Source organism: Bombus affinis, chromosome 3 (genome assembly GCF_024516045.1).
Source record: "Bombus affinis isolate iyBomAffi1 chromosome 3, iyBomAffi1.2, whole genome shotgun sequence".
Lineage (NCBI taxonomy): Eukaryota > Metazoa > Arthropoda > Insecta > Hymenoptera > Apidae > Bombus > Bombus affinis.
Genome location: NC_066346.1, coordinates 10,872,664 through 10,897,395, shown reverse-complemented (window position 1 = coordinate 10,897,395; position 24,732 = coordinate 10,872,664). Strand labels below are relative to the sequence as shown.

Below are 24,732 nucleotides of genomic sequence, written 5' to 3'. Positions count from 1 at the left end.
GTAAACTGGTCTACTTCTGTCAGAAGCAGAAATTGAGAAAACTCGGGTACTATACAGTCGAGGTAATTAACACTCTGATCTTAATCTAATACACGACCATTAAGTAAGTCCTTAGATTAGTTTGTAACACGCATAGTATGAAATAGCGACAAAATTCATAGACTTTTTAATTTATAAGAACGTTGAATCTAAAATTTTACAATACAATTTGCTGATTTGTTGCAATTGCGTTATATCAATGTTTAATTTTATTTTCTGGTTGAATAAGATCTATTTTATTATTCTTCGAGATTCTGTAGCTTCTTCGAATCGACGTTGGTGAATTTAGATGCGACGGGTTTGCGAAAAGTGGTCGTAAAATCTGTTCCGTGGTCGACGTTGTGATATGTAGTTTCGCAGAGTTTTCGGTCACAGTACGTACAAATTTATTAGACATAAAAATTAAAAATTTCGCACTATATGCAATTTTCACTTTATACCGAATAAAAATTTATCACCTACAAAAATCTGAAATTGTTCGACGTAGTATCAGGTTGACCCAAAAGTGTCTTTCGCTATCTGCACGCAGCTGTTTCATCTGTTTATACAATGTTTATACAAATATGAAACCTAGTCTGTCAAGTGTTTTCATCTTTATCTTCAGTAGCATCCTCTAGCTGCCATAGGATACGTTTTGCTCGCATTAAAACAAAAAATGCTGTGCATTTTATAATATAATGTAATAAATTCTATTATTACCTCATAAACCGAAAGAAACTTTTAGAACAACCTAATATTTCCAAGGATTCTAGATACGAAAATCTAAAATTATTTCCAACGCGACACTTTGTAAAATTAATTAATAAATTTCGTAACATCTTAGAAACTCGTAAGGACTATCGATCGAAGCAGTTAATACGATGAACTAGCATCTTTTGGAAAAGTTCCGAGACTCCTTCGAAGATAAAAATCGCACGAATCGTCGAGCTATCAGGAACGTAGAAGGCGATTGCTTCTCTCGTGCAATCTATCGGAAGGGAATTCTCGTTCCGCTGTTTAAGGAGCAGCGATTACCGGTTTCACGCGGAGACACACGACGACGAGATGGTTACCACACGTTCCCAAAGAGGGTTTTGCCGTTTCTTTCGCCGGATTGCCATTAATGGAACTCAGCACGTCGTAATGCGAGCAAAAGTATCGCGAGACACGTTACGTAAGTTAGTCGATCGGTAAAAGTGGGTCGTCCCCGTAAGGGAGGTTCGATAACTTCCAAACCGATCTCGCCGATACACTTCGCCATTCTAAGTAGCTTCGAATTGGAATCGACGTCAGAAGAGCCAATCGGTGAATTTAGATGCGATAGTTTTACGAGAAAGAATCGCAAAATCTGTTCCGTGCTCGACGATCGAGGTCCATGAGTTTGAGAACTTTATCAACTGAACTATCGTTTTTCGCGCAATAGAACAATAATTAATCGCAAACTTCTCCAAAATCGCTCCTTTTCTATACCTAAAAAAAATAAATATTATATCTGATTCTTAACGCGTTTCTTCTCTAGATCTGTTTAAATGTATGTCAATTTTTGAAACTACAAACGAATATAGCTGCTTGCTTATTCGAAGACACAGAGCGTTTTCTTGTTTAACATTAATTAAAGTTTCAGTTCAACTTCTAACCGTAGCCTCGTGAATAGGTAAATCTTGGTTGGCTGGATGTTGAAAGAGATAGGATGTCGAAACTGATGTTAGGCGAATCCATTGGGAGCGAACGTTGCGTAAGTTTGGTTTGAAGTCTTGGAAAAGTAAATCAGTTACGAATCATGTCCCCGAAGGCTGAAATTCTTCGCACGATACGATCATTTGTTAAGATAGGTTGAAGATACTCGGTGAATGTGAAAAGCTGGGAGATTTCTTTGTCTGACGAACGAGCTGTTACCGAGGTAATGTTTCGTGGAATTCTAATGGTCTTCCTTCTCGTTACTAGTAATCAATTTTACACGATCGTTAGAGGAAGATTGTAGTTTCGGTGAACCTTGTGCCACATTCTTAACAATGAGAGATCGTACAGAAGTGCGTGACGTTTTTATTACACCGTCATTTATTAAAGTGACGTACAATCGGCGTTTTATTACCGTGAAAAGTCCAAAGACTTCGTTCGCATAATGAACGAGGCTGTTAACAGACATATTCTATTATAAATTTAATGCGAAATTACTGAAATTATATAAAATGGAAATTAAGCTTCTTCTCGTTATATTGGTAAATTTATTATACTTTTGATTATTTTGTCTATAAATTTAATTTAAGACTACGTAAAAAATGAAATTAACGCATGTAAAAAGAATTTTCCATCGTGTTAATGGATTTATTATATTTTGTGTATTTATTGCATTATGAGCCATAATCGAGTATTCTAGCCATTAATGTAGGTAATTTGAATATATATAGTACCTTGACATGGTAAAGCTTTAAACTCTCTATACCCGATAGTTTATATGATATTCATCAGGAGAAAAATGCGATATTTTATATCGTTCGTTTGTCAATTTTATATCTTTTGTCGATCAATTTTATATTTTTAAGACTTTACAATTTAACGCGGTACGTTGTACACATATGTACACTCGTACAAACGATGTACACTTAGTCAATCGAATATTACGCAACTGCGTCTGACAGATCGAGAACCTTAGCGACCGGTTGCGAATGAAAATAGAAAGTAGCTTCCACAGACTAACAGAAAAAGAACCGACTGGAACAACATCATCAATATTTCATGAACAACGAAAGTTCAACTTCTTCTACGAAGCGAAGAAAGACATAAATGTGTAAACTCTTACGATTTTATATTAGAAACTATTTCTTCTTCGAAGAAATATAGATCAATATACAAGATCGTGTAATTTTTTATGATTTTGTATTTAACGTCTTTTCTTATTACAAGATAGGTCAATATATATAAGCAATATAAAAAGCTTTTATTATTTGACAGTTAATATCTTAGTTTCTGTTTATAAAAAAATAGATTAATATAGCTAGGATATACAAGATCGTGAATTTTTGTGATTTTATATTTAAAATCGTTCTTTCTTTCTTACAATAAAATAGATCAATATACAATATACAAGATAGTACAAAATACACGTTTCTTCGTATTTTACTACGTTCTCGGGCGTTCCGATGTCACCACTTCCCTCTGTTCATTTACGAATCACTATGCTTTCAACGCAAAGGCAAGATCTTTCGAAGAATCGAATACGATTATTAGTTCCAGAGTAGAGTACTTTTGAAATTAGAAATTAGTAGAGATCTTCAATTCTTCGTTGTTGCTACCAGATTGGACCAGTAAGTCGCGTACTCCTTCAAAATGGTGCCTCTGTAATAAGAAAAATCACAAATATCAAATTAAATATCGTAATTTAAAGTAAATGGTCAAAGATTAACGTCTTAGGTGCTTCTAGATCGAGATATCTCGGCATTCTTTGGCGAATTTATAGCATCCACATTTGACATATAAAATATCGTGTCGTGTATCATTTCGTTTGCGATATAATTCAGAGGATCGTAGGTATAACGATAGCTAATAAAATGCAAAATCAATGCCGCGATCCAATCGTGTTTTATTGTTAATACTATACTTAAAACACGCAAGCTAGAGGAGAAATACCATAAATCACGTGTTTTGTTCTTTACAGAATAGCGAAGCAATTTTTTTTTTTTTTTTTTTTTAGTACGTTTGATACGCTATCGATCAATTTTGTATTATCGTAAACTTCTTTTTATGATTAAATCCATCTTGATTTCACACCAATCTAATTATACTGTTTTATATTTTTAGAAATATTGATTGCCACAAGATTAGCTATATACCATTGATCTTTTTAGAAAACTTCATGAATTTATCATATCCCTTAAAGTATCCTTACATTCTATATATATATATCTTTACGATTTTTTAACCACTGAGCTGTATAAAAATAAGAAGATCAATGGAGATACGTTCTCTTTTATTGTCTTCGAAATATATGTATCAGAGGTACTATTAAGGAGATTGGGTCTTTAATGATCAGCCATGCGTCAGCTACTCCTATAGTTCAGAACCTAAGAACGGTATTAATCCAGCAACAGAATTGTTCCTATGAAATAATGAAAACAGATTCAAAGAATGAAAACAAAATCTTTAATATTAATATCAACAGCGTTTTGCGGCAGAAAATTAAGAAAATAAGTGGCATTTACCGATGTGCGGAATAATGATTAAAGAAGCTGTCTTTTTTGTTTAGATAATATATCAACATAAAATAATAATTGAAATTGTAACATCCATATACCAAAAATAATAAAAATACAGAATATAATAAAATATAAATAAAATAATAAAAATACAGAATTCTTTTCGTACTAACATCGATAACATTGAATAAACTAACCGTATGAATAGGATGCAACAAAAACATCGCATTAACGCTACAAGTGTAACAAGTAAAATATTGATCGAACAAAAGAAAACGCTCGAAGTTGATGTTTTAAACTTCACTGAACGAACGCGTCCTTTCCCTCTTTTTTTTTCTTTTTTCAAAACCCGTATACTGCTGGAATACACGAGGATGAAGAACAAATTTAAAACTACACCACTTACGAGTCGGGTTCTCTCATGCTCGTATGAAAAAGGTAAAGGAAAGGTAAAAAGAAAAAAATAGAAGTTTCTGTGCTGTAAAACGATTCAACGTGGTATTTCGAACGAGGGACCGCAACGAGGTAGAACGATTCATCCGTTACCTTTCAGCCCGGCATGCGAACCTTCTGACCTGTAATATTCCCTGGAAATTCGATGGTTTATTAGCAAGCCTGCCGTGTACACGCGTATTCGCGAGCAATCGCGCGGCGGAAACGATTATTTCCACTGGCCAGCAGCATACAATTAATCTTATTACGTTATCCCCTGTCGAATGGAAATCCTTCATCCACGTCGTAACTTAGTGAACTCTATTTTCCAAGATAATTAGTACCTAATGAAGGCCACATTTTCGATTTCAATTTCAGTGATATAATTTCGCAATACGATATAACGTTAAGGCGAATAACGAGATCATTGCAGTTCGGTGAACGTAAATTTGTCAAAATCGAATAGAAAGGAATTACAAGTTAGGAAATTGCAAATACGAAATTAATGGAGATCCCCCTATGAAATATTGGAATTTGTTTCTCAGGATAATCGATGACACAAATTTTTTCATTTTACATTTTAATTGGATTAATTCAATTTCAGAATGTGATGCACAAGAGCATCGCAATTTGGTGAAGAGATTTTCGACAGAAGCTCGACATTGCAAAGAGTAATTGCAATTTAGGAAATTGGAAATACAGAATTATGGAAATTTTCCTTTTAATTCGGCTAATGTGTACAACGAAAAGGTTGTAATTTAGTAAATAATAATAAACAAACATTTAAGATGTTCACTTTCCCGATGAATTGGAAAAAGAAAATAGATACACAGCAATTTGATGAATATAACTTTGTATTACGAATTAACACGATCACAATTTAAAGAATCGAGATTAGGGTTGGGTCTCTTTTTTTTAATTTCAGTTCGACAAATTTAATTTTCCGATGAATCAAATGAAAAGAAACGAGTAAATATAATTTACTTCAAGAGATAAATTATTACTATTTAGATAATGTACTTTTTCACAGAAATATAATTGCAATTTAACAGAACATAATTTTCTGGACGGATTAAAATCAAATTAACTAATTCTTTCCCTGCAACTTTATCCAACGCGATTCTTTTGCATGTTGAGAAAATGAATGTTTCTTTATGACTTTGAGTGCACGACTTACGTAGGAAACTGAAGAAAAATGGAAGTTTTTCTATTTGGACCGCAGGAAACCGCGAGTAGATTGTTCACGTCCCAACGGATAAAAACCCGCGGCTAAAATTAATTAATTAGCCTGGCTTGGAAATTTAACGCTTCCTACCAACGTGTTCCCCTGATAATTAATGGGGACATTGGTCGTAAATTATTGTCACAGTAGATTAATCATTTGTAAAGCAAAAGAAATTTCTTTTGAAGCTAAGAATCCCGTGGTGCTTGCTGCATTAAATATTCATATAGAATGGTTTAATTTGCAACAGTTGCTATCGGGATCTACCAATTACCGAAATACAGATGAGTTGAAAAAGAGGAACGTCAAAGTTGAAATAATGCAAAATAAACGATTCTAAAAAATAATTAGAAATTTTAAGGCAATATGACTTTCATAAGGCATATTACTTTTTTTTTTACATCTTTCTGACTATGTCCAATGAAATCTTTATATTAAAAATATTTAACGGAAGAAACGCGCAATGTATGAAGATTATTAAAATGCCAGTGATCTATGAATGATGCGCACAAATTCAATTAAATGAAACTTTGGAATATTAAAAAATAACTGCAACGTACGTGTACATGACGAAATTAAATTTCTATATTTTTCTCATTACGCCAAGTAGAATTTTTGTAAAATTCACATAAGCAATGAAGATTATTAACGTTTTTCTGTGAGCTATTTTACAGACACGCGTAAGCTCAATTTTTAAATTTGAAATATTAAACGATAATTAGAAACTAACGATAAAGATTATCTCCTCCGATGTTTCTTAATTATTTTATACGAACATTTTTATAATTCGGGAATTGGATAAATAACTTTATAAATAACTTGCATAAATAAATTTATTAAAAAGTCTATGATCTATTAAAACTATCCATTAAGAACGAAGATACGGTTAAGCCCAATTAATAGTCTGATATTGGCTAATGCTTTGGTAAAACGCGTTTCTCATAAATGAGGACTTTGCGAACAATTACATCTAATTTGAGGACTGCAAGGATGAACTCTTTGACAGACATCAAAAACTAAGTACAGCACAAGGTATTATTATCCCTAGAGGGTGTGGCTGATAATCACCACTCCGATTTTAGTTTCTCTTTCATTATCCTCCTAATTTTGTGATCCGATATCGTGAACTTCTTGACACCAGTAAAGTTGCTAGAATTGTTTCATGTTGTTCGTATTATTTATTTTTTAATTTATTTTTTAGTACTTTCCAAAACTCGACTACGACTAATTTCTATCGTTCGACGATCTTTCGTTTATAGTGAATGAAGAAGAATCCAAAGGTTTTATATATATACGAAAATTTTTTATATTAATTCTAAATAACAATTTAATTTTCTTTTTAATATAAATCCAGGAAATAAAAGCAGTAAAGATATTAATAATAATTTCACTATATTGCTTTGATAAAAGAAACAATTTTTAAAGGAACGATACGGGGATTAAGAAATATTCAGAAGTCATAGTACGGTGAATAAATGATCATGTTATTTTGTAACTACGTTATAATGGCTTGCACCCGTTTTCGTTTTAAGCGCAACAAATGATATCGTTTCGTTTACGATAAGAGTGACGCAATCTTGCGAGTAGATTGCATTCCACGGGGAAGAATTTACAAATATTTCCCTTCACCAAAGTGCAACCAATTACCATAAATTATACTCGGCACATGCTTGTCGTTTATAATAAACGTGTCTAAATTAAGCTTAACAGCATTGGAAATTTATGTCGATTCTCCTGCAAATCTATGACAGAGTACGTGACGCTTGAATGAAGCATTATTGAGATTTATTCATATATCAACGAACGTTGAATGATTATCAGAAATTATTATGAAATTAGATTAAAATCGAATAATTTCACGATTAACGAAATTTTACAGGTTACAAATTAATGCTAGATAAATAAATTCCTTTACGTAACCCTAACAAAATTTCCTACTAGAACAAATCAATTTTACAAATTAAATACAGAACGACTCGTAAAACAGCGATGACTCTTTTCTTTTTAAAACTGACCATCAGAAAGTTTCACTGCAATAAATATTACGAAGCACGGCTACAGAAAGTTCCGCTGTAAAAATACACAGCAACTTAGTTTCAGAAGGTTCCACCTCATTCAAAATGTCGCGCAACTCGATTTCAAAAACTTCTGCTGTAAAAGCATCCTGCAACTGTTAATCCAACGTATGAGAATATTTCCGAAATGCCAAGTACAACGATACGAAACGTACGCAATGCGATTCTCCGCAATTCCGAGGATCATCCGCGCGACTCTTCGCGGCTGGCTCTAAAATTCTATCAAAGCGATCGATTTGCAAGGCAAACCGCGTGAGTGCGGTTTATCTTCGCCGAACGAAGAAAATTGGCACTCACGTGAAGTATACGCGTCCACGGGCGTTCGGTGGCGCATTCCAGATAAGAGTGGCGTGCTGTTTCACGTAAGGATCGGCGTGTGTCACGGCACTGCACTCGGGGTGGGTATTCGTGTTGTCGGTTTGCGCCCAGGAACCGATCCAGTTGTCTGTATCGGGGTCACGTGCCTGCAGGAAGAATCCCTTGAACGACGAGCCGCTGATGGTCACTGGAAAAACATTCGGTTCACTGGAGAACTCAATCTCCAGAGACAGTTTGATGACATTGTCCGTGAGTGTGGGTTGCTGAGGAACACAAAGGAGGGAAGTAAACATAGAAAGAACAATCGATGAATGTAAGAAGGGATGTTGGAGAATGTGATTTCTCGTAGGTGGACCAATTAATCCTCACATATTTTTTGTAAATCAATCTTTTTTTAGCATTTATGACTCCATTTGGATACACCAGCAAAGTTTAACATTCAGTTTTGCTGCTTGAATAAATGGTTCGTCGTTATGAAGGAAATCTGTTAACAACTTGCGTAGAAATTTGTTGGACGATAAAGCGGATACGTTGGTAGGTAGGTTGAAATTTTTCCGGAATTTTTAGAAGCTTAGCATACCAACTGTATGTATATGTGAAGTGGACAAAATGAATGTACGGGGCATGCTGTGTTATTATTATACTAAGAAAATGCGATGTAATAAAAATTGTAGTTTAACGCGGTGGTATTTTTTAGATGCTTCCTCGCAAGATTGGGGAGATTCTGTTTTATAAATTTTACTTGTAGAATGAAAAAATCGATTATTTCCTGTAAGATACTGTGTTCGTTGCTAGCTTACCATTCATAGCGAATAGAAGGTAAGGGAAATAGAAACAATATAAAAATATAATATAAAACCCCCCAAAAAGAAGAAGCTCGTTGACAATTTACGATTCAAGACCTTTTAACATTTTTACACCGTGTGAAAAGATTTCTTGAAGATAAGAGAATAGATGCATAGTATGAATATTAGAATAACGAGGAATAATCACAATCGCGACCGTGATTCGTATATTATTCTAAATTTATCGATAAGATTCAATGATAAAAAAGAAGAAAATAAAGAGAGAATAGGCACTATAAAACAACTTGAGGAAATTGCTAAGGAAGTAAAAGGAAAACGTGAACGAAACTTTCAGTAGTAGGAAGCAGGAAGCTTATTTTCTCCGAGAACGTAAACAGGACGTAGACCTTGGGATTCGTTTCGACCACTATTTGCACCTCCCTCACTGCACCCTATTTCATTCCGGCTTCCCCATTCTCGAATATTCTAAGACATTCGAAAGGAACCAATTTAGTCGCAGTTCAATCACCTTAATATCTCTGCTTGTGATAAAAGAGAAAGGTCAATACCTCGATTATATTCTTAGTCGAACCTCGTTATCTTCCCTTGTTCTTTTTCCCTCTGTTTCATCAATTGTGATGGAATGATTTCTGACGTTCACTCTAACATACAAATGTTGATATAAATGAAACATTGTTCATTAAACGACGACTTGAATATTTAGATAAATTTAATATTTATTTTAATCTGAAAACCTCGTTTCTCTCCTTCTCAACAGAAAATGCAATATTCATTTTTAAAATCTAAATTTAATATTAGCAAAGTGAGATAAATAAAAGAGTAATATTTACATTTGATATATTTCTTTTTGACGTTTTAACGTCGTACTTTTTTTCGACAGAAATATACTATTTATTTACAGAATTTAGAATAAATTCAAAATCTTTGCTGTCAAGTAAGTTACAGTCTTTCGAACGAAAATGAAATAACGTTTAGACTCTATTGGAACAATGAACGAACGAAGTTTTCATACGTTTTGTATAATTGTTTAATCTCTCGTTAAATTTTGTAATTTTCACGCTAAAGGAAAAATCACAAAGTTACGAACAGACGTGTATATCAAGTTTGATGAATAATAAATAACTATATCCTATAGTAACTGTAGTTACTATATAATATTACATCGGAAAGATAACTTTGATATTGATTGGCAAAATTAGAATGTAATGTTCGTGCCACTCCCTTTCCATCGACACAGTAATCTTCTATTCTGTTCACACACAACTTTTTTCTTCTTTCGCTTTTGATCGATACACGGTATTAGAGTCGGTGTACAAAGGCGACGTTGTACAAAGAACACAATTAGGATGACCAAAAAGAAAAAGACGAAGTTGCTACGATACGCTGGTCGTTCGGTACTGAGCTAGGTTTCGAACTTAATTTCAATTTACAATAGATAGTGTGTAACAGGAGTGAATTAAAAAGTGAATAAAAAAAAGAGATCATCGAAGCTATGTATTTCAAAAGCGTACTTTATTTTCAAAGAAGTAGAAGTAACGATCGATCAACTTACTAAAACACGCTATACAAAGTTTAAAATTATACAATTGAGATACCATTGAAGGGTAACTAATTGAAAGTAAATAAATACTAAAGTGACATTCAATTTTATAAAAAATAATTAATAGCAAATTCGATTATCAAAAGACTGGAGATATTTTTTCTCTGTCGCTATATAACAAATAAAACGATGTATCATAAGGTGCGTTCAAAACGTGTAAATTAAAACATTCAAAGTAAACAACAAGCATTAAAAGAACAGAAATTACTCGACAAATTATCGTAAATTGTGTAAAAATTCCTCTTCGATCGTTCAACCATAAATGGAAGATGAGAAACGAGAAGAATCGACGTATAATTGTATTTTGTTTAAACGTGAGGGAAGTCAGTCTCGCATTCTACATAGGTTCTACGAATAGAAGGACACGTAGGCGAGTTGCTTGCATTCTAGAATGCGTGCTTTAGATTTAACTAGGTAAAGTCAGGTCAGGCTAGCGCGTATTTCTTTTTTCGTGCAAGCGTGTTAAGTCGAATGAGAAAGCTGCAGCTGGGGAACCTTGCAAACCTTAGCCTGGCTCCTTACTTATCGAGCTGCATGGTTGCAAAATATGTTACTTCCGGTTTCTATGTACGTGCACGAGATTACTTGGCAAATTAATCAACCTGCTAACAAGACTCTCGACCTGAGGGTAAAAATTCCTGTCAACTCGTAAACTTCGTTATGAATCATTTTCAGAAATTTTATTTTTAATTTTTATTTTTACTTTCTATTTCATGAAATTGTACGTTGTTATCGCACGTCTTTTACTAGTAGTACGAATAATAAGAAAGTAAAAATTCGAATTTTATACCCAACTACCCCAAAGATTAGTTCGATCAAACGACACTAGCCATTTCTTCGATTCTTTTTTAGATCTTCGATTTATTTATTCAATTCGTCTATATCGTTATAGAAACGCCGTTGTCATTAAAATATTCCAACAAACTTTCACCAAACTTCTCCACATCTTAGTTCTTGCGATTAATATTCATTGATATAACAAATTCTTATCAAATTATTCGTCTCCCTTTGATCGTCGATCGAAATCTTCAATGAAGCGCCGCAAAAATCTTTACTTCCACTGCAAATCCTCCGTCCGTTATTCGTCGAGAATTTTATCAATATTCGTCTTGCAGATATTAAACTTTGTACAGTAAAAAATGAAATACCTGCTACGATATCGTAGCTAAAAATTTCTCTCGCGTTCCTACAAAATTTCCATTAGAGATTCGAAGACCGGTTTTGTGACTCAGGAAACTGTCATTTAATCGTGATAAACTATGAAGGTGGAGCAAGTTTAAGGCAAACGTTAAACTCGAACGCGACTTTGATCTAACGTTTCGTCGCACGACAAGTTGGCTGAGTAAGAGGGATTTTAGGCACGTAATTTCGCTGGTGTTCGACGAAGTCTACATAGAAACGTATTTTTCACCCGTAGACGATTCACGCTATTATTCCGATGATTGAACATGCAGAACCGGACCGAGCCGCAAAATACGCGATTGTTAGCGTTTAGACGCGTTTCGAGTTATCCACGAGTTATCCGCGTTGATTGGATCGATTGTTCCCTATATCGGCTTCGTCCCGTTATTCTTTTCCTATTCGATCGTTCTTGCCCTGTATCGCTAATTTTCCGACAAAATACAAGGGAAATTGTTTGCGACGAAACGTCCAGCTATCTCTTTTCACCCCTTTCAAAGGAAATAAAATTCTCTCGTTTCCTTTTTGAAGAAACGATTTTCTTCTTCTTCGCAAAATACTTTATCAGCTTTTGTGAAGAACAATGCGTACTGCGGCTGAATTCTTTTTACAAATGGGAGAAAAATTGTTTAACTGTAGTCTTGTTTCTTATTTTTCTTATTTTCTAATTTACGTGGTAATTAGTTGAGTGCGCATTTATGGGGACTTTAAATGTGCAAAAGCGTAAAGAACGATTCGTTAAGAGACGGATAACGTACCAGTAATCTGAGATCCAGGACCGTATTGCGACGACGAGGCGGTAAAAGCGTAAGGACTCGATTGTACGGATTGCGACTTCGCTTGGCCATGATTAGGTTCGTTGGCTTTCGATGGCTTCACGCAAGTATCCACCGGTGCACCGTCAGGGAAACTGTACGCGACGAACACCAAAGAAAGCACGATCAATGTACCAAACGTCACGTTCCTCTTGATCAAGCTCATGTTCGTCTTTTGACGCTCCTCTTGCGCTCCTGACAGTTACATTAGATTTTTGCATTAATGAGGATAGTAATGAAGTTTCCCGGCTGCTTGGAAAGAATTTGTGAATTGCAATTATTATTCTGAAATTGTTAAAATTATTTTCAGATATACTAAGATATATGATTTGGTACATCTGACAAAATATTTAGACAATATAATTTGGAAAAAAAAGAAGAAAAAAGGAGCACTATGTATTTAAGTACCCCTTTTGTCTTTAATAATTTGAGGAAAAAAGTGAGGAAATTGAAAGACACTTACTACGATTAGATTAATAAGAAAAAGACGTAAAATTAAAAATGATCGTGTTGGAGGTAGAATGACTGGAAGGGAACTGCACCACTCGACCTCCTGCGAGTAACTCAAACGTGGCCAGATCCCACCATGGAATCATAAAAGGCTGGCACAATTCACCTTTGCTAATTGTCACTTTCACTTCGATCCCTTCGTTGATTCTGCAGCTGACTGCGAATCGTGTTTCGATATCCTTCGCGTTTAATCCTTCCCACTTTCGAAGGAATAGCTCAGTGGGTTACAAATTTTCGAAAGTATGATACTGGAGATGTAAAACTTATAGATTCACGTGTTCGTCGATTCGATATCTTGGCCTGCTATATCTTTTAGAAAAATATCTCCTGACACAAGTGAAAAATATATTTTTTAATCAAATAAAAATCGGTTCGTTAGTAATAAAAACATTTCTATTTGAATATATATCTAATTTTGTGTCAAAGTAAGAATGTCCTGTTTTTATCCCGTTAGGCAATATTTCCAGTGACCTAATTTTATTCGTGAATAATGAAAATATTTTCATTTGGAAGTATTTTTAATTTTGTAGAAGTAAGGCTACTTCGTTGAATCGTAGTTAAATTCTTTAAAAATATTGCATACTGTAACGTTGCGTATTACGGGCTTCGAGTTGTATCGATTAAAAGTAATAAAATACATAGGAGAATGTGCAAGGGGCACGTGCCTGCATCGCATGTCATTTTTGTACCCTATTAAATTGATTCGTGGAAAAATGTATCACGCAGCTTAACGTAGTATTTGTACAAAGCTATGATGTACTCCGTCGATCAGTGTTACTTTTCACAGTGTTATTGATTTTCCACGAGCTCCTTAGGTCGACACAATGTAAAGTATAAAAATATACGCGACTAATTTTGCTAAAATAAAAGTCGCGCAAACACGGTTTTCAGCGAAACGGTTTTCATTTATTCATTGATTACAAAATTCATAAAAATGTAATTCGATAAAATGTATTATTTTATAATTATTCGAAGAATAAGTTAATCACTACGAATCACAAATTACGAATTTATATTATTAAAATCTTTTGTACCAGATGAATTAAAAAATGCCACTCGAGTCATTGTTGCACAAATAACGAAAGTGTTATTTACAACAGTAATAACAAGGACAAAATATTTACACATAGTTGTATATTAAACACAGTTCCCGTTACTAAACCTTCATATACAAAAATGTAATAAAATTTTTCATTCTGCATATATTTTAAATACACATTATCACAAATATATTTATATAAAAAAAAAAGAAATGAAAAAGTACAATGAAATCTTACTTTGTGCAAGTTACTTTAAAAGTAATTTAATCTCGTCGCTTATGTAATAAATATAGTAACTGGTACTTCAAATGTTAATTGTTCTAAAGAAAATTTCTTCTATATTAAATCATTACAATTTTTAAAGACACTCATCCATCGTAAACACTTACATACAAGACACTAGATAAAAATATTCCCGTCTGTTCAATGGTACATTCATAAATGCTCTATAAAATCTCTACACAGAGAAGGAATGTTTTAATCTGATTTTGTTAAGGCGGAGGAATATGCTTCGTTCTCAATCACTTCAATGGCACAAGGCCGTGGGAACCAACCACGAGTTCGTACTTGCTTCTCGTTCTCCTCGTTTTGCTTCTTCTCTCCAAATAACCAGTATCTACAAGATTTATCGATTAAACTTTTTCATAAGTAATAATAGTTTTTTATGTGAACATACTTCCTCCACCGCGTTACGATTACGATATCTCCAACTTTGAGCTTAATGCGGGGTTCATCGGTGCAAGGTGGATGACAAAGTACACCCCAACCGTGTGTTAATGGTAAACGCGATCCATATGCTTCTTCTATAACTCTATAAGTCTTAGCTCTCTTTCGTTTATCTTTTTTCTGAGCTAATTGTTCCCGCTGAAATATTATAGAAACAATCGCGTGTTAGATTTTTATGAGCTATACAATAAAAAAATATATTTACTTAGAAAATAATGTATATGACATTACCGTTAAAGTATACTGGTCACAACCTTCGACAACAGGCCAATGAATTCCATCACCTACCGGTGTACAATCCCATGTAAGAACTTGCCGTAAATTAAAGCGCCATCCTTTTGAGTATGGATAAACAAATTTGTCTCTAGTTCCAAATCTTCGATAATGAGCTTTCTCTGAAATCCAAGCTTCTATTTCTGTTCTATTTTTTATTATAGATAGTAGCTGTAAAAAATACAGATAATTACTATCATAACAACATAAATGATCTTATGTAAATAACAATTTAGCCATAGAATATAATAATCTTACTTGAAAATAAAGTAATGTTCCAACAGCAAGAATAACACCAATTGACAAGCCAATACTGAAGATAACTAATATCAGAATAAATATAGAAGGTGGTGGAAATAATAATGGTTTCAATGATAACACAGTCATCACCCAAGAAACTAGTGTAAATGTGGAAACACAACATCCACCAACCGCACTTGCTAAAAATGCTGTAAAATGACAATGATTGTAATGTCCTACACAATTATTTATCCATGGACAATGGTGATCCATTTTCATAACACAACGACCACCTACAAATAAAAAATAAATTCAATATGTTACATAGACTATCAGATTCATTTAATGATATGAAATCTTACACTTTCTGCAATGATGAGATCTTGGTGCCTTGTATCCTTCGCAAACAGAACAATATTGTAAATATTGGGTGTCTGTCACTTTTCCCTAAAAAAAGAAACACTTTAAATTCTGTATGAAAAAATTGTACTGTATCCAAAAATGTATTATAGTACCGGCATCCATTTTAATGGAAGAAATCCAGGCCCTTCGTAAATAGCACTAATAAAATGGAAAAGAGTAGAGCCACTAAGACAAAAGAAAAGAATAAAATTAACTGCTCCAAAGAAACTTTCTTGCGGTGGCCACCACTGTCTACTACAATGTATTGTCATCAAAGTAATTATCTTTATAATTCCTAGAACACAAAAATATGTCAAAGAATACGATATTAATATAAATAAATGTAAATCATAAACTAATTTAAACAATATATTTATATATTCAGTAGTATATTACAGTATATACAGCGGTATATTACAAAAATTATTGTGAAAAGTAATTAAAATATCAAAAGTGCATTCAAATTTCGCGGTAGTTTATTGCAATGTACGTAAAACAAAATGGAAGCAATCATCTGTCAAGTTTATTCCCACAACATTTCTACGATGAATTTCTTCTTATAGGTGGTAACATGTATAAACTGATTATATTTGAAACAGTATGTTACCACTTTTAATACTTCAGAATAGCAAAAATGTTCAATTGTTTGGCATTCGATAAAAGACCTACCAAGAGCAGTGAGTGGACCCCAATGGCATATTTTCTTTAACGGATCGACACACATGCCGTCACCATAAAACTATCCTAAAATATTCCTCGAATCCTGAAAACCAGGTATTTGTTACGCCTGCGAACGAACAATGCTTGTGATCGTTTATAAAATCAGTAGGAATAGATTTTTCTCGGCGACACATCCCGTAACGATTCATATATGTTGGCACAGCATATCAGTGGTGGCACCAATGTCGAGTATTTTTAAGATTGATGCCTTTTATACGGTATAATAATTCATCGGCAGAAATATATATATTTTATAAAGTAATTAATACACTTATCAAAACTTAATAGAAAATTCGTATATATCAAGTTCAATCTTTTCAAGTAGCACTCTTGTCTTTTGGTATACAGGAAATCTGTTATAAATTTTGATATATGTATTATGAATCAATATATTCCGGTACATAGAACATAATTAAAATATGAATCATTAAATGAATATATATGTGTTCATCGTTGTAAATAAATTTTGTACCAGTAACAGGATAAAAATGTATTTTACATAATAGTATAATACAATGTTACCGACTAATCTTCCCCTACTTGAATCAGAACTTGAACATACAAAGTTTCAATACGTATTTGTCGCTTTACTTACCATTATTTTAAATAATTTTACAAAATTAATATCATAGGTAATTCTACTAAGTCATTTTGTGATAATAAAATTTACAGTCAATTTCTTTAGTAAGGAAATTAAGGATAATGTAATAACAGAGAAATAATTAGTCTGCTTAAATAATATTATAATAATTTTCTGTAGAAGTATATATACATTGTAAACTTAAGTAATTATTCCTATAACAGACATCATCATTACAGATTACGTGCTGTAATTTTTTTGTTCTCATAAATGTATCTAGTAACAGAGTTACCAATATAACCTATAAAACTGTTTAATGTAGTATTCAGTATATTTATAACAAAATCAAAATACTTTCTCTATGATTTTGTATGATATAAATGGTTTCTTATAGGTTATGTGGTATAAAACTGCATTATAAATAATTAAAATTATACAATTTTTTACCTTTAAACAATCACAATGGTATAGTCTAAATTAGTTCAACAAGTGGCTCTTCTGAAAAATAATTAAATGAAATGTATTTATAAATTAGTGGTATTAAGTGAAACTTGATAGTTCAAATATTTTTTAAGAAAATATAGGATCTTCAATTTTATCGTTCATAATATACATATTTTGTGATCGATAAAATACGAAAAAATCTATAATATTATAATCTGTATAATTATTGATTAAATAACGAATATAAACATTTGCGTGTATGACAAAAGCTTATATATGTATTTGAAATATTGTTAATGTTCTTTTCAGCCAAATGATCAAATAGAAATTTCTAAACCACCTGTTCCTAAAGCACGTCGTTCCATAAGAGACACTAATGTACAAGTAATTGAAGAAATCGATTCCTTCAAAAACTCTACAAATTCATTGGCAATGAAAAACATATACAGAACTAACCAACAAGGCTCAGAAATTTGTAATATTTCTGATATCCAATATACCGATGATGAAGATGACAATGAAGAAGATGATGATAGTGATGAAGACAGTAGTAATTACATTTCCAAACAAGAATCTTTTCATACCCCATGTAATTCTCCTATAGGATCGCAGATGCATAAACGAAGCTCTCATAACCCTCATAGGAATCAATCTTTTAACATTAATAGTTCTTTCTCATGTAAACCACAAAAACAACCTGCAGATGGGTTTTTTCCAAAATATACCACATTTTTTTTCTGTGTTGCTATTTTATGTTTAACTCTATTTCTTATTTATACTTCAACAAAGACTCATGAAAATCTGAAGGAAACTACTGAATCAAAACAAACAGATTTTACTGATATAAATAACTTACTGCATAAATCAATACAGCTAATTCAGACACGGTTTCATAATCAAAGATCTAATATTTGGAATGATATATCAGCTGGAATATATGACGTAATCTTATTCCCTACAAAACCTTCAATTATTATTTTGTTTGGAAATGAAACTAAAACCTTAAATTGTTTAGCTCAATTACTTGGACAATTGAGTGCCAAAATTTTAGGTAATAATGATTATTTAAGATTGACACCAAAAGACTTTCCAAATGATGTTGGACAAGTCATTTATAATTTAAGAAAACGAATTACACAAAAAAAAGTAATAGTGAGTATCTACATGATCTTGTTTCTTGTTTCTTAAGTGAAATTTGCATTTAAAGCAATAGCTTCTATCAGAATATATTTTTTCAGATAATACAAGATTTATTAAGCATAAACACTGAAGCACTAAAAGCTTTTCACAATTTTTGTGACAGAGAAAAGCCTTTAGTTGAGAATGTTATATATATAATAACTGTGACTGTTGATGGGTACAAATCATCTCAAAGGGAATTAGAATTTATTGAAAATCAAATATTTAAAAGATTATCAAATTATATGCACAAAGACATTCTAGATCCACTAGTAACTAGACTTACAGATGGAATTATTGTACCCATTTTACCAGAAACAAATACAAATTTCAATTATGCAGATTGTTCTTTTTCTATAAACAACAAGCTATAACCTTTTAGTAAACGTAGAGGATGTAATTAATTAATATAACATTGTGATAATAAAGAGTATAAGAATATTAACAAGATGTAATATATAATTTTGCTACTGTAGAGTGTATCATGGATAGTATTTAAGTGAGTGAATAAAAGTTTTGTATATTAATATTCAACTTTATTTTATTACGTCAAATGACAGTACAGAAAATCAACATTCTCAGATAAAGATTTCCAATGGATTTGGCGGTTTCTACAAATTTTCAAAAAATATAACAACAAAATCGATGCCTCTGGCATGATTTCAGTTATGCTCTTGAATGACATGTTTATACAGCTTTAAAGTAAAGTACAATGAATAGATTTACTTCATACATGTGATTGTATCTTAATAGTGTAACATGTCGGTCCTCGTCCACGTATTGTTAACGTCTTTAATTGCCAATTTACAATGCGTTTCTTCTATGTTGTACCACAAATGGAATCGCATCGGTAGAAAAACAATCTTTCTTTTTATTTTTAGTTATATGGGAAAAACATATAATATATCTTTGCAAACTCATGCAAAAAATTTTTTCCCCACAAACTTTTCTTTATTGAATGTATTGCTGAAATAAGTTATAAAATTATAATAATTGCTTCGTATCAAAATTTAATAGCTTACATAAGTGATACGTTTATATATATATATATATATTTGAGGAAGATCAAAGAAATCGAATGACCTGTAGAAACAAGCATTTGTATATAATTTCTTCAATAGTAATATTTTAAAATATTTTTATCACTGTTCATTTAAGAATAGCGTGCGTAACGTAAGATGGCAAAATTCTTTTCTCAATATGCTTATATCCTATTTAATATGCATTTTATAAATTGGCAACAAATGCTCGTAATGCACCTTGCTAAAATATCGTGTTAGCAAAATGATCATTTACGAGTTGCTTATGATACAGTCCTCCTCTGTCGTAATATGTCCGTAACTAAAAGTAGTTAATATATATATATATATTTATATATATTTATATATCTTGCATAATATAGCGTGGTACCGTCAAACCTAAATAATAAATACATTTTATACAGTCGCAGACCTTTTATACAGAATGTCCAAAATTTAATAAGATCGCGACTACGGACGATTTTTTTACGATATGTACGAAAAATTTATTCTCTTGTTATAAGAAAATATGAATATATTTTAAAATATTTATTACTATAATTTTAATATTAAAAAATTAAATTCTTAAATATGGAAAACTTAAATAGTATAATAAGAAGTTTAAACATAATTATGTACATTCACAATTTCGAAGCTTCTAAATTTAGAAGAAATATATTAAAAATATTCTATAATTTAGAGTAATCAAAATATTTTGGTAATATCTCTATGTCAAGATTAAGTAAAATATTAGATATGCATTTATATATAATGTATTTTCAAAGAATAGAAATCACATTAATCTGACATAAATGTTACTTCTTTTCTTAAGGACATTCTGTATAAAATGGCCTTAAAATTACAAGATACGTATTTACAGTAAAAAAGTTTAATTGGTCATGTTTCCTACCTAATGTAGTAAGGATGTGAGTAACGCGTTGCATAAAGTTGTCCGTGTTGGCTACGTAGTCGCGTACTTCAGTCATTAATGTCTTGCTAGTTGTGCAAGTTTTTCGTAATTCTGAGTCAGTCGTACGTCGTTTGAAGTATGTTACTTCAGTAGTAAATTGTCCTGATCATTGTTTCGGTAATTATTTGTTCTACTTAAGCACTAAGATGTTTACTTTGTTAATTCCAATAAACTAAACGTTTCATACTAAATATGGTTTATGTTATGAGGTCGAACATACGAATTTATCCGAATTGCTTCAAAGCTTAACAGCTAAAAGAATTGTCACAATTCGACATAGATTCGTAATAAACACAATCGCATTTTTGTAGTAAACTTAGAACGATGCATATGGTGTAGCTAAAATAATAAGAGAAAACCACTTAAAATAACTGCGTATAAACATTTTACTCATCTTTATCGTCGAGCAAAAAACTGATCACTTCGAGATTTGTTTTTACTGATATTCTGATCGATACAAACGAATTCAAAATATACGTAGTAGTTGTACCACTGTTTTGTATCTGATTGAACTTTTTTCTTCCATTTTTAAAATGTCTATTTCAGGAAAAATAGTTGTAAACACAACGAACGAAACAAGGTCAAATCAGCTGATACAATCGGAGGTCTCATTAAAACTAGTGAATTAAAACTCAAAACCCTCGACCGGTAGCTGAGATGAATCGGGCGCTCTAAATTGGAACTGTTGTCCTTGCGCGTCAATAGTTGGTACGACTCGCGTATCTTCTTCTTCAGATCCAAAATATCGTTCAATTATGTCGAAGGCCTTCTGATAGATTTCTACATTTTGATGAGATTGCAAAAATTCTATTTTATTTAGGCCTGAAACATTGTAATTGTTTACAGTAGAATTTTTCTATGAAATTACAATCAAGCTAGTTGTCTTTTAATTTTATGCTTACCGAAACATTCCTCAATTTGTACCGCATAATGATTGATACCATTATTCGTGGCAGCATCTTGTTCTCCTACACGCAAGATATTTTCCAATCCGCTTAATGCAACTTGAACGATCTTAGGATCCATTACCGTTAACAAATTGCATAAAGGTGGAATACATCCTTCAACAACGATATAACGTATTTGTTCAGGTGCACCACCGCTTGTAGCATTGGTGATTGCCCATGCTGCTTCTTTTCGAATCTTGAATTCAGCTTTCGCTAAAATATCAATTAGGACGGGAAATATACCGGCATCGATGACAGCCTGTTCAAACGAAATCAGCCTGTTTCTTTAATAAGAAAAAATTTTACCGTTGAAAGTTACATTCTTAAGAAGTGTATACAAACTTGAATTTGCTGAGGATTTCCTGCTGTAATATTAGAGATTGTCCAACAAGCTTCTTTGCGAATACTTTCTAGTGACAAATTCAATAGATGATACAAACATTGCAACACAGAACAATTAAGAACGATTTGTGTTTGTACGTCGTCCCCTGTAACTATATTACCCACTGCTCGAAGCGCGGCGCTGATTACATTTTCCTGTTGGTGCCTGAAACCAATATCTTACATTATTAACATTTCAATAAAAATAGTACGTTATCAAATATAAATAATATACTTACATGAGTAACTCTACCAAACGTCTGCAGACACCTGCATCGATAACTGCTTGAATTTTTTCATTCGGTCCATCGCTTAAGTAGGAAAGAGCCCAACAAGCATCTGCTAGAACATCACTATCGGTATGATTAAGAAAATGAGCTAAAACTGGTAAACACGGCGCCACTTTCGTGAATTCTGGTGGTGGACTCTTGCCTCGACAAAGATTCGATAGTGCCCACACCCCATTACGTGTCATCGATAAACGTGTTGCTTTAGAAAGTAATCTAAAATGAAGAAATAAGAAAAACGAATTAATTTTATGTATAATTTTATATATAAACGAAAGCGAAGAAACTTGAAGCTTGAAACCTACTGCAGAAGAGGTGTGAGGATTCCATTGTCTAATACGTGATCTCTACACTCAGCGCTATCTCCTGCAATATTACCCAATGCCCAAACTGCTTGTTCTTGTACATCTTCATATTCAGAACCAAGTAATGATATGAAGATAGGTACAGCTCCCGCATCCACTACCACACGTGTTTGTTGAGACGTTCCACTCGCTATATTTGTTAGAGCCCAAGCAGCTTCAAACTAAAGACATACCAAATATTTATTGCTTCCTACAGAATTCGAAGGCCAAGTAACTTCAAACTAAAGTCATATCAAATATTTATTGCTTCACGAATGATCTTCAAGCTAACCTGTAGCGTACAGTTCGCATTATTCTGCAAGAATTCAACAAATTTAGGTACAATTCCAGTTTTTACAACTTCATCTATCGGTGGATTTGGTTCCCTAGACAACATTTTTCTAAATTTTTGTGTAGCAGCCAACTGATCTTTAGGATTAGGACTGTACAATTCTTGCACCATTTCAAGTACCATAATGGCGGTTTTCTGTAAAAGAAACAAGATATGTTTGAGTATTTAGAATTTGTTATTTTTATATTCCTAATTTGAACTTACTGATTGTGGTGCAGCAAAAGCAGATTCATTTGCCGTAACAATATCATCATCAACAGTAACTATGTTAGGAACATTGCGCCTCTTCGATAACTGTTGTTCTCTTTTCTGTTTTCTTAATTGAACGCCTTCCTCTTCTCTACGCCGTCTTAGTTCTTGCGAGTCCAAGCCCACATTTTTGTAACGATATTTGTGTGTAGTTGCGGCTGACATCTAAAAAGATATTTGCAAACTGTCTTAATATTATAGTTCAATCATAATACATTAAGCACAATAAACAAAATATTAAAACTATAATTCAATTAAAGTTAATATATGTAGCTAAAAAAATTTCATGTTTATTATGTAACACTTTCAATTTCTCTATATAATCAAGAAAGATATGAAAGAAATATAAAATTTATTAATAAAATTAATCATTTTACACATATAAAATTAAAACTAACCATTAAGTATAATTAACATATTAAATTATAGAAATTTTTTATTAAATCTTTTTATCAATTGCTATATATTCCAAAAATAGCGCATATGTTTGAAAATAATTCCCTTACCAAATTTTCAAATTAAACAATTAACGTGTGTGTGTGTTCGCGCGCGCGCGTATATAATTACCCTTATTGGAACAAAAATAATAATTTACATTTGCAAACATATTTGACCTACTTGTCAATATCAGCAATATTTGATACAAAAAACAATTGTTACTACGGTATATAATTCTATAAGATATGTACACAGTATGATAGATGTAGTATGATAGATTAAATATGCTATATAAAAATAACAATTATGATACTGATACAGTAATGCGATCAGACCAATTCGGTCAAAATATATTTGTTTAATAACGAGATGTAACATAGCTGAAAAAAACATGTAAAAATTATTCGCTATGCAGGAAGTAATGAAATCATCAGTGGGCTCTGGGAATACCTTGAAGCTGCTTGACAATGGACTATTGAGGGTTAGGTATTAATTCAACGACAATGTTCGGGGGTGGGGTGTAGCCTCGAAAAATATTACTTCCAAAGGAATACGCGATAAAAGATCGTAGGTTCGAACGATTATTAAATATGTACGTATTTAGTTACGAGGTATTGTACCCTCTACAACAGATCACGCTAGATTAGACATTTTGGCATCGACGAGGAACAGAAAGACTGACGTTCGCCTGGAATCGCCTCGATTCCTTGCGTATGCGTCGCAATCAGTATCACACTCGCGAATAATTTTTGTGGGATAATAAAGTTCTCGTTACTTACGGCTGCGAAAGAAATTCAGGAGCCAACCGTTAAATGTAAGATCTCATAAAGGATATCGAATAAAAGCACCTCCGCACTTTTTTTCACCTCTTCAAACTACGACGACCGATCAGAAATCCTTGATCTGAACTCCAACGCGCAAGGAATCACGGGTCTTGCTTGCGGAACGCTGATAGGTCCATTCGAACAGTCAT

General features: G+C 32.6%; 4 protein-coding genes across 9 annotated transcripts in view; 1 reads left to right on the top strand and 3 right to left on the bottom strand.

The window, feature by feature from the left end:
• Positions 1–19,301, top strand: part of LOC126914704 (uncharacterized) — a 49,917-nt gene extending 30,616 nt beyond the window's left edge. The window contains exons 1-3 of one of the 6 annotated variants that reach the window (XM_050719038.1): positions 16,476–16,623; positions 17,903–18,745; positions 18,832–19,301. In XM_050719038.1, the coding sequence (XP_050574995.1) occupies positions 18,026–18,745; positions 18,832–19,146 (1,035 nt within the window). In that variant the 5' untranslated portion in view covers positions 16,476–16,623; positions 17,903–18,025 and the 3' untranslated portion in view covers positions 19,147–19,301. Of the gene's footprint in view, positions 1–16,475; positions 16,624–16,693; positions 16,828–16,944; positions 17,202–17,450; positions 17,670–17,902; positions 18,746–18,831 lie in introns of those variants that run through there. The other 5 variants (XM_050719036.1, XM_050719039.1, XM_050719037.1 and 2 more) reach the window with 5 other exon arrangements.
• On the bottom strand, positions 3,032–13,265 carry LOC126914772 (putative defense protein 3). The gene is made up of 4 exons (XM_050719180.1): positions 13,122–13,265; positions 12,602–12,853; positions 8,238–8,445; positions 3,032–3,354 (listed from the first exon to the last, which is right to left on the bottom strand). The coding sequence occupies exons 2-4, from the start codon at positions 12,822–12,824 to the stop codon at positions 3,291–3,293; spliced, it is 495 nt and encodes a 164-aa protein (XP_050575137.1). The 5' UTR covers positions 12,825–12,853; positions 13,122–13,265; the 3' UTR covers positions 3,032–3,290.
• LOC126914709 (palmitoyltransferase ZDHHC6) lies at positions 14,048–16,667 on the bottom strand. The gene is made up of 7 exons (XM_050719056.1): positions 16,519–16,667; positions 15,963–16,144; positions 15,810–15,894; positions 15,466–15,740; positions 15,166–15,378; positions 14,885–15,072; positions 14,048–14,824 (listed from the first exon to the last, which is right to left on the bottom strand). Exons 1-7 carry the CDS (start codon positions 16,571–16,573, stop codon positions 14,686–14,688), a joined length of 1,137 nt encoding a protein of 378 aa, XP_050575013.1. The 5' UTR covers positions 16,574–16,667; the 3' UTR covers positions 14,048–14,685.
• On the bottom strand, positions 19,287–24,723 carry LOC126914687 (importin subunit alpha-7). The gene is made up of 8 exons (XM_050718973.1): positions 24,539–24,723; positions 23,277–23,486; positions 23,013–23,207; positions 22,682–22,902; positions 22,329–22,592; positions 22,051–22,255; positions 21,664–21,967; positions 19,287–21,583 (listed from the first exon to the last, which is right to left on the bottom strand). The coding sequence occupies exons 2-8, from the start codon at positions 23,484–23,486 to the stop codon at positions 21,387–21,389; spliced, it is 1,596 nt and encodes a 531-aa protein (XP_050574930.1). The 5' UTR covers positions 24,539–24,723; the 3' UTR covers positions 19,287–21,386.
• Between the last annotated feature and the right edge of the window lie 9 nt (positions 24,724–24,732).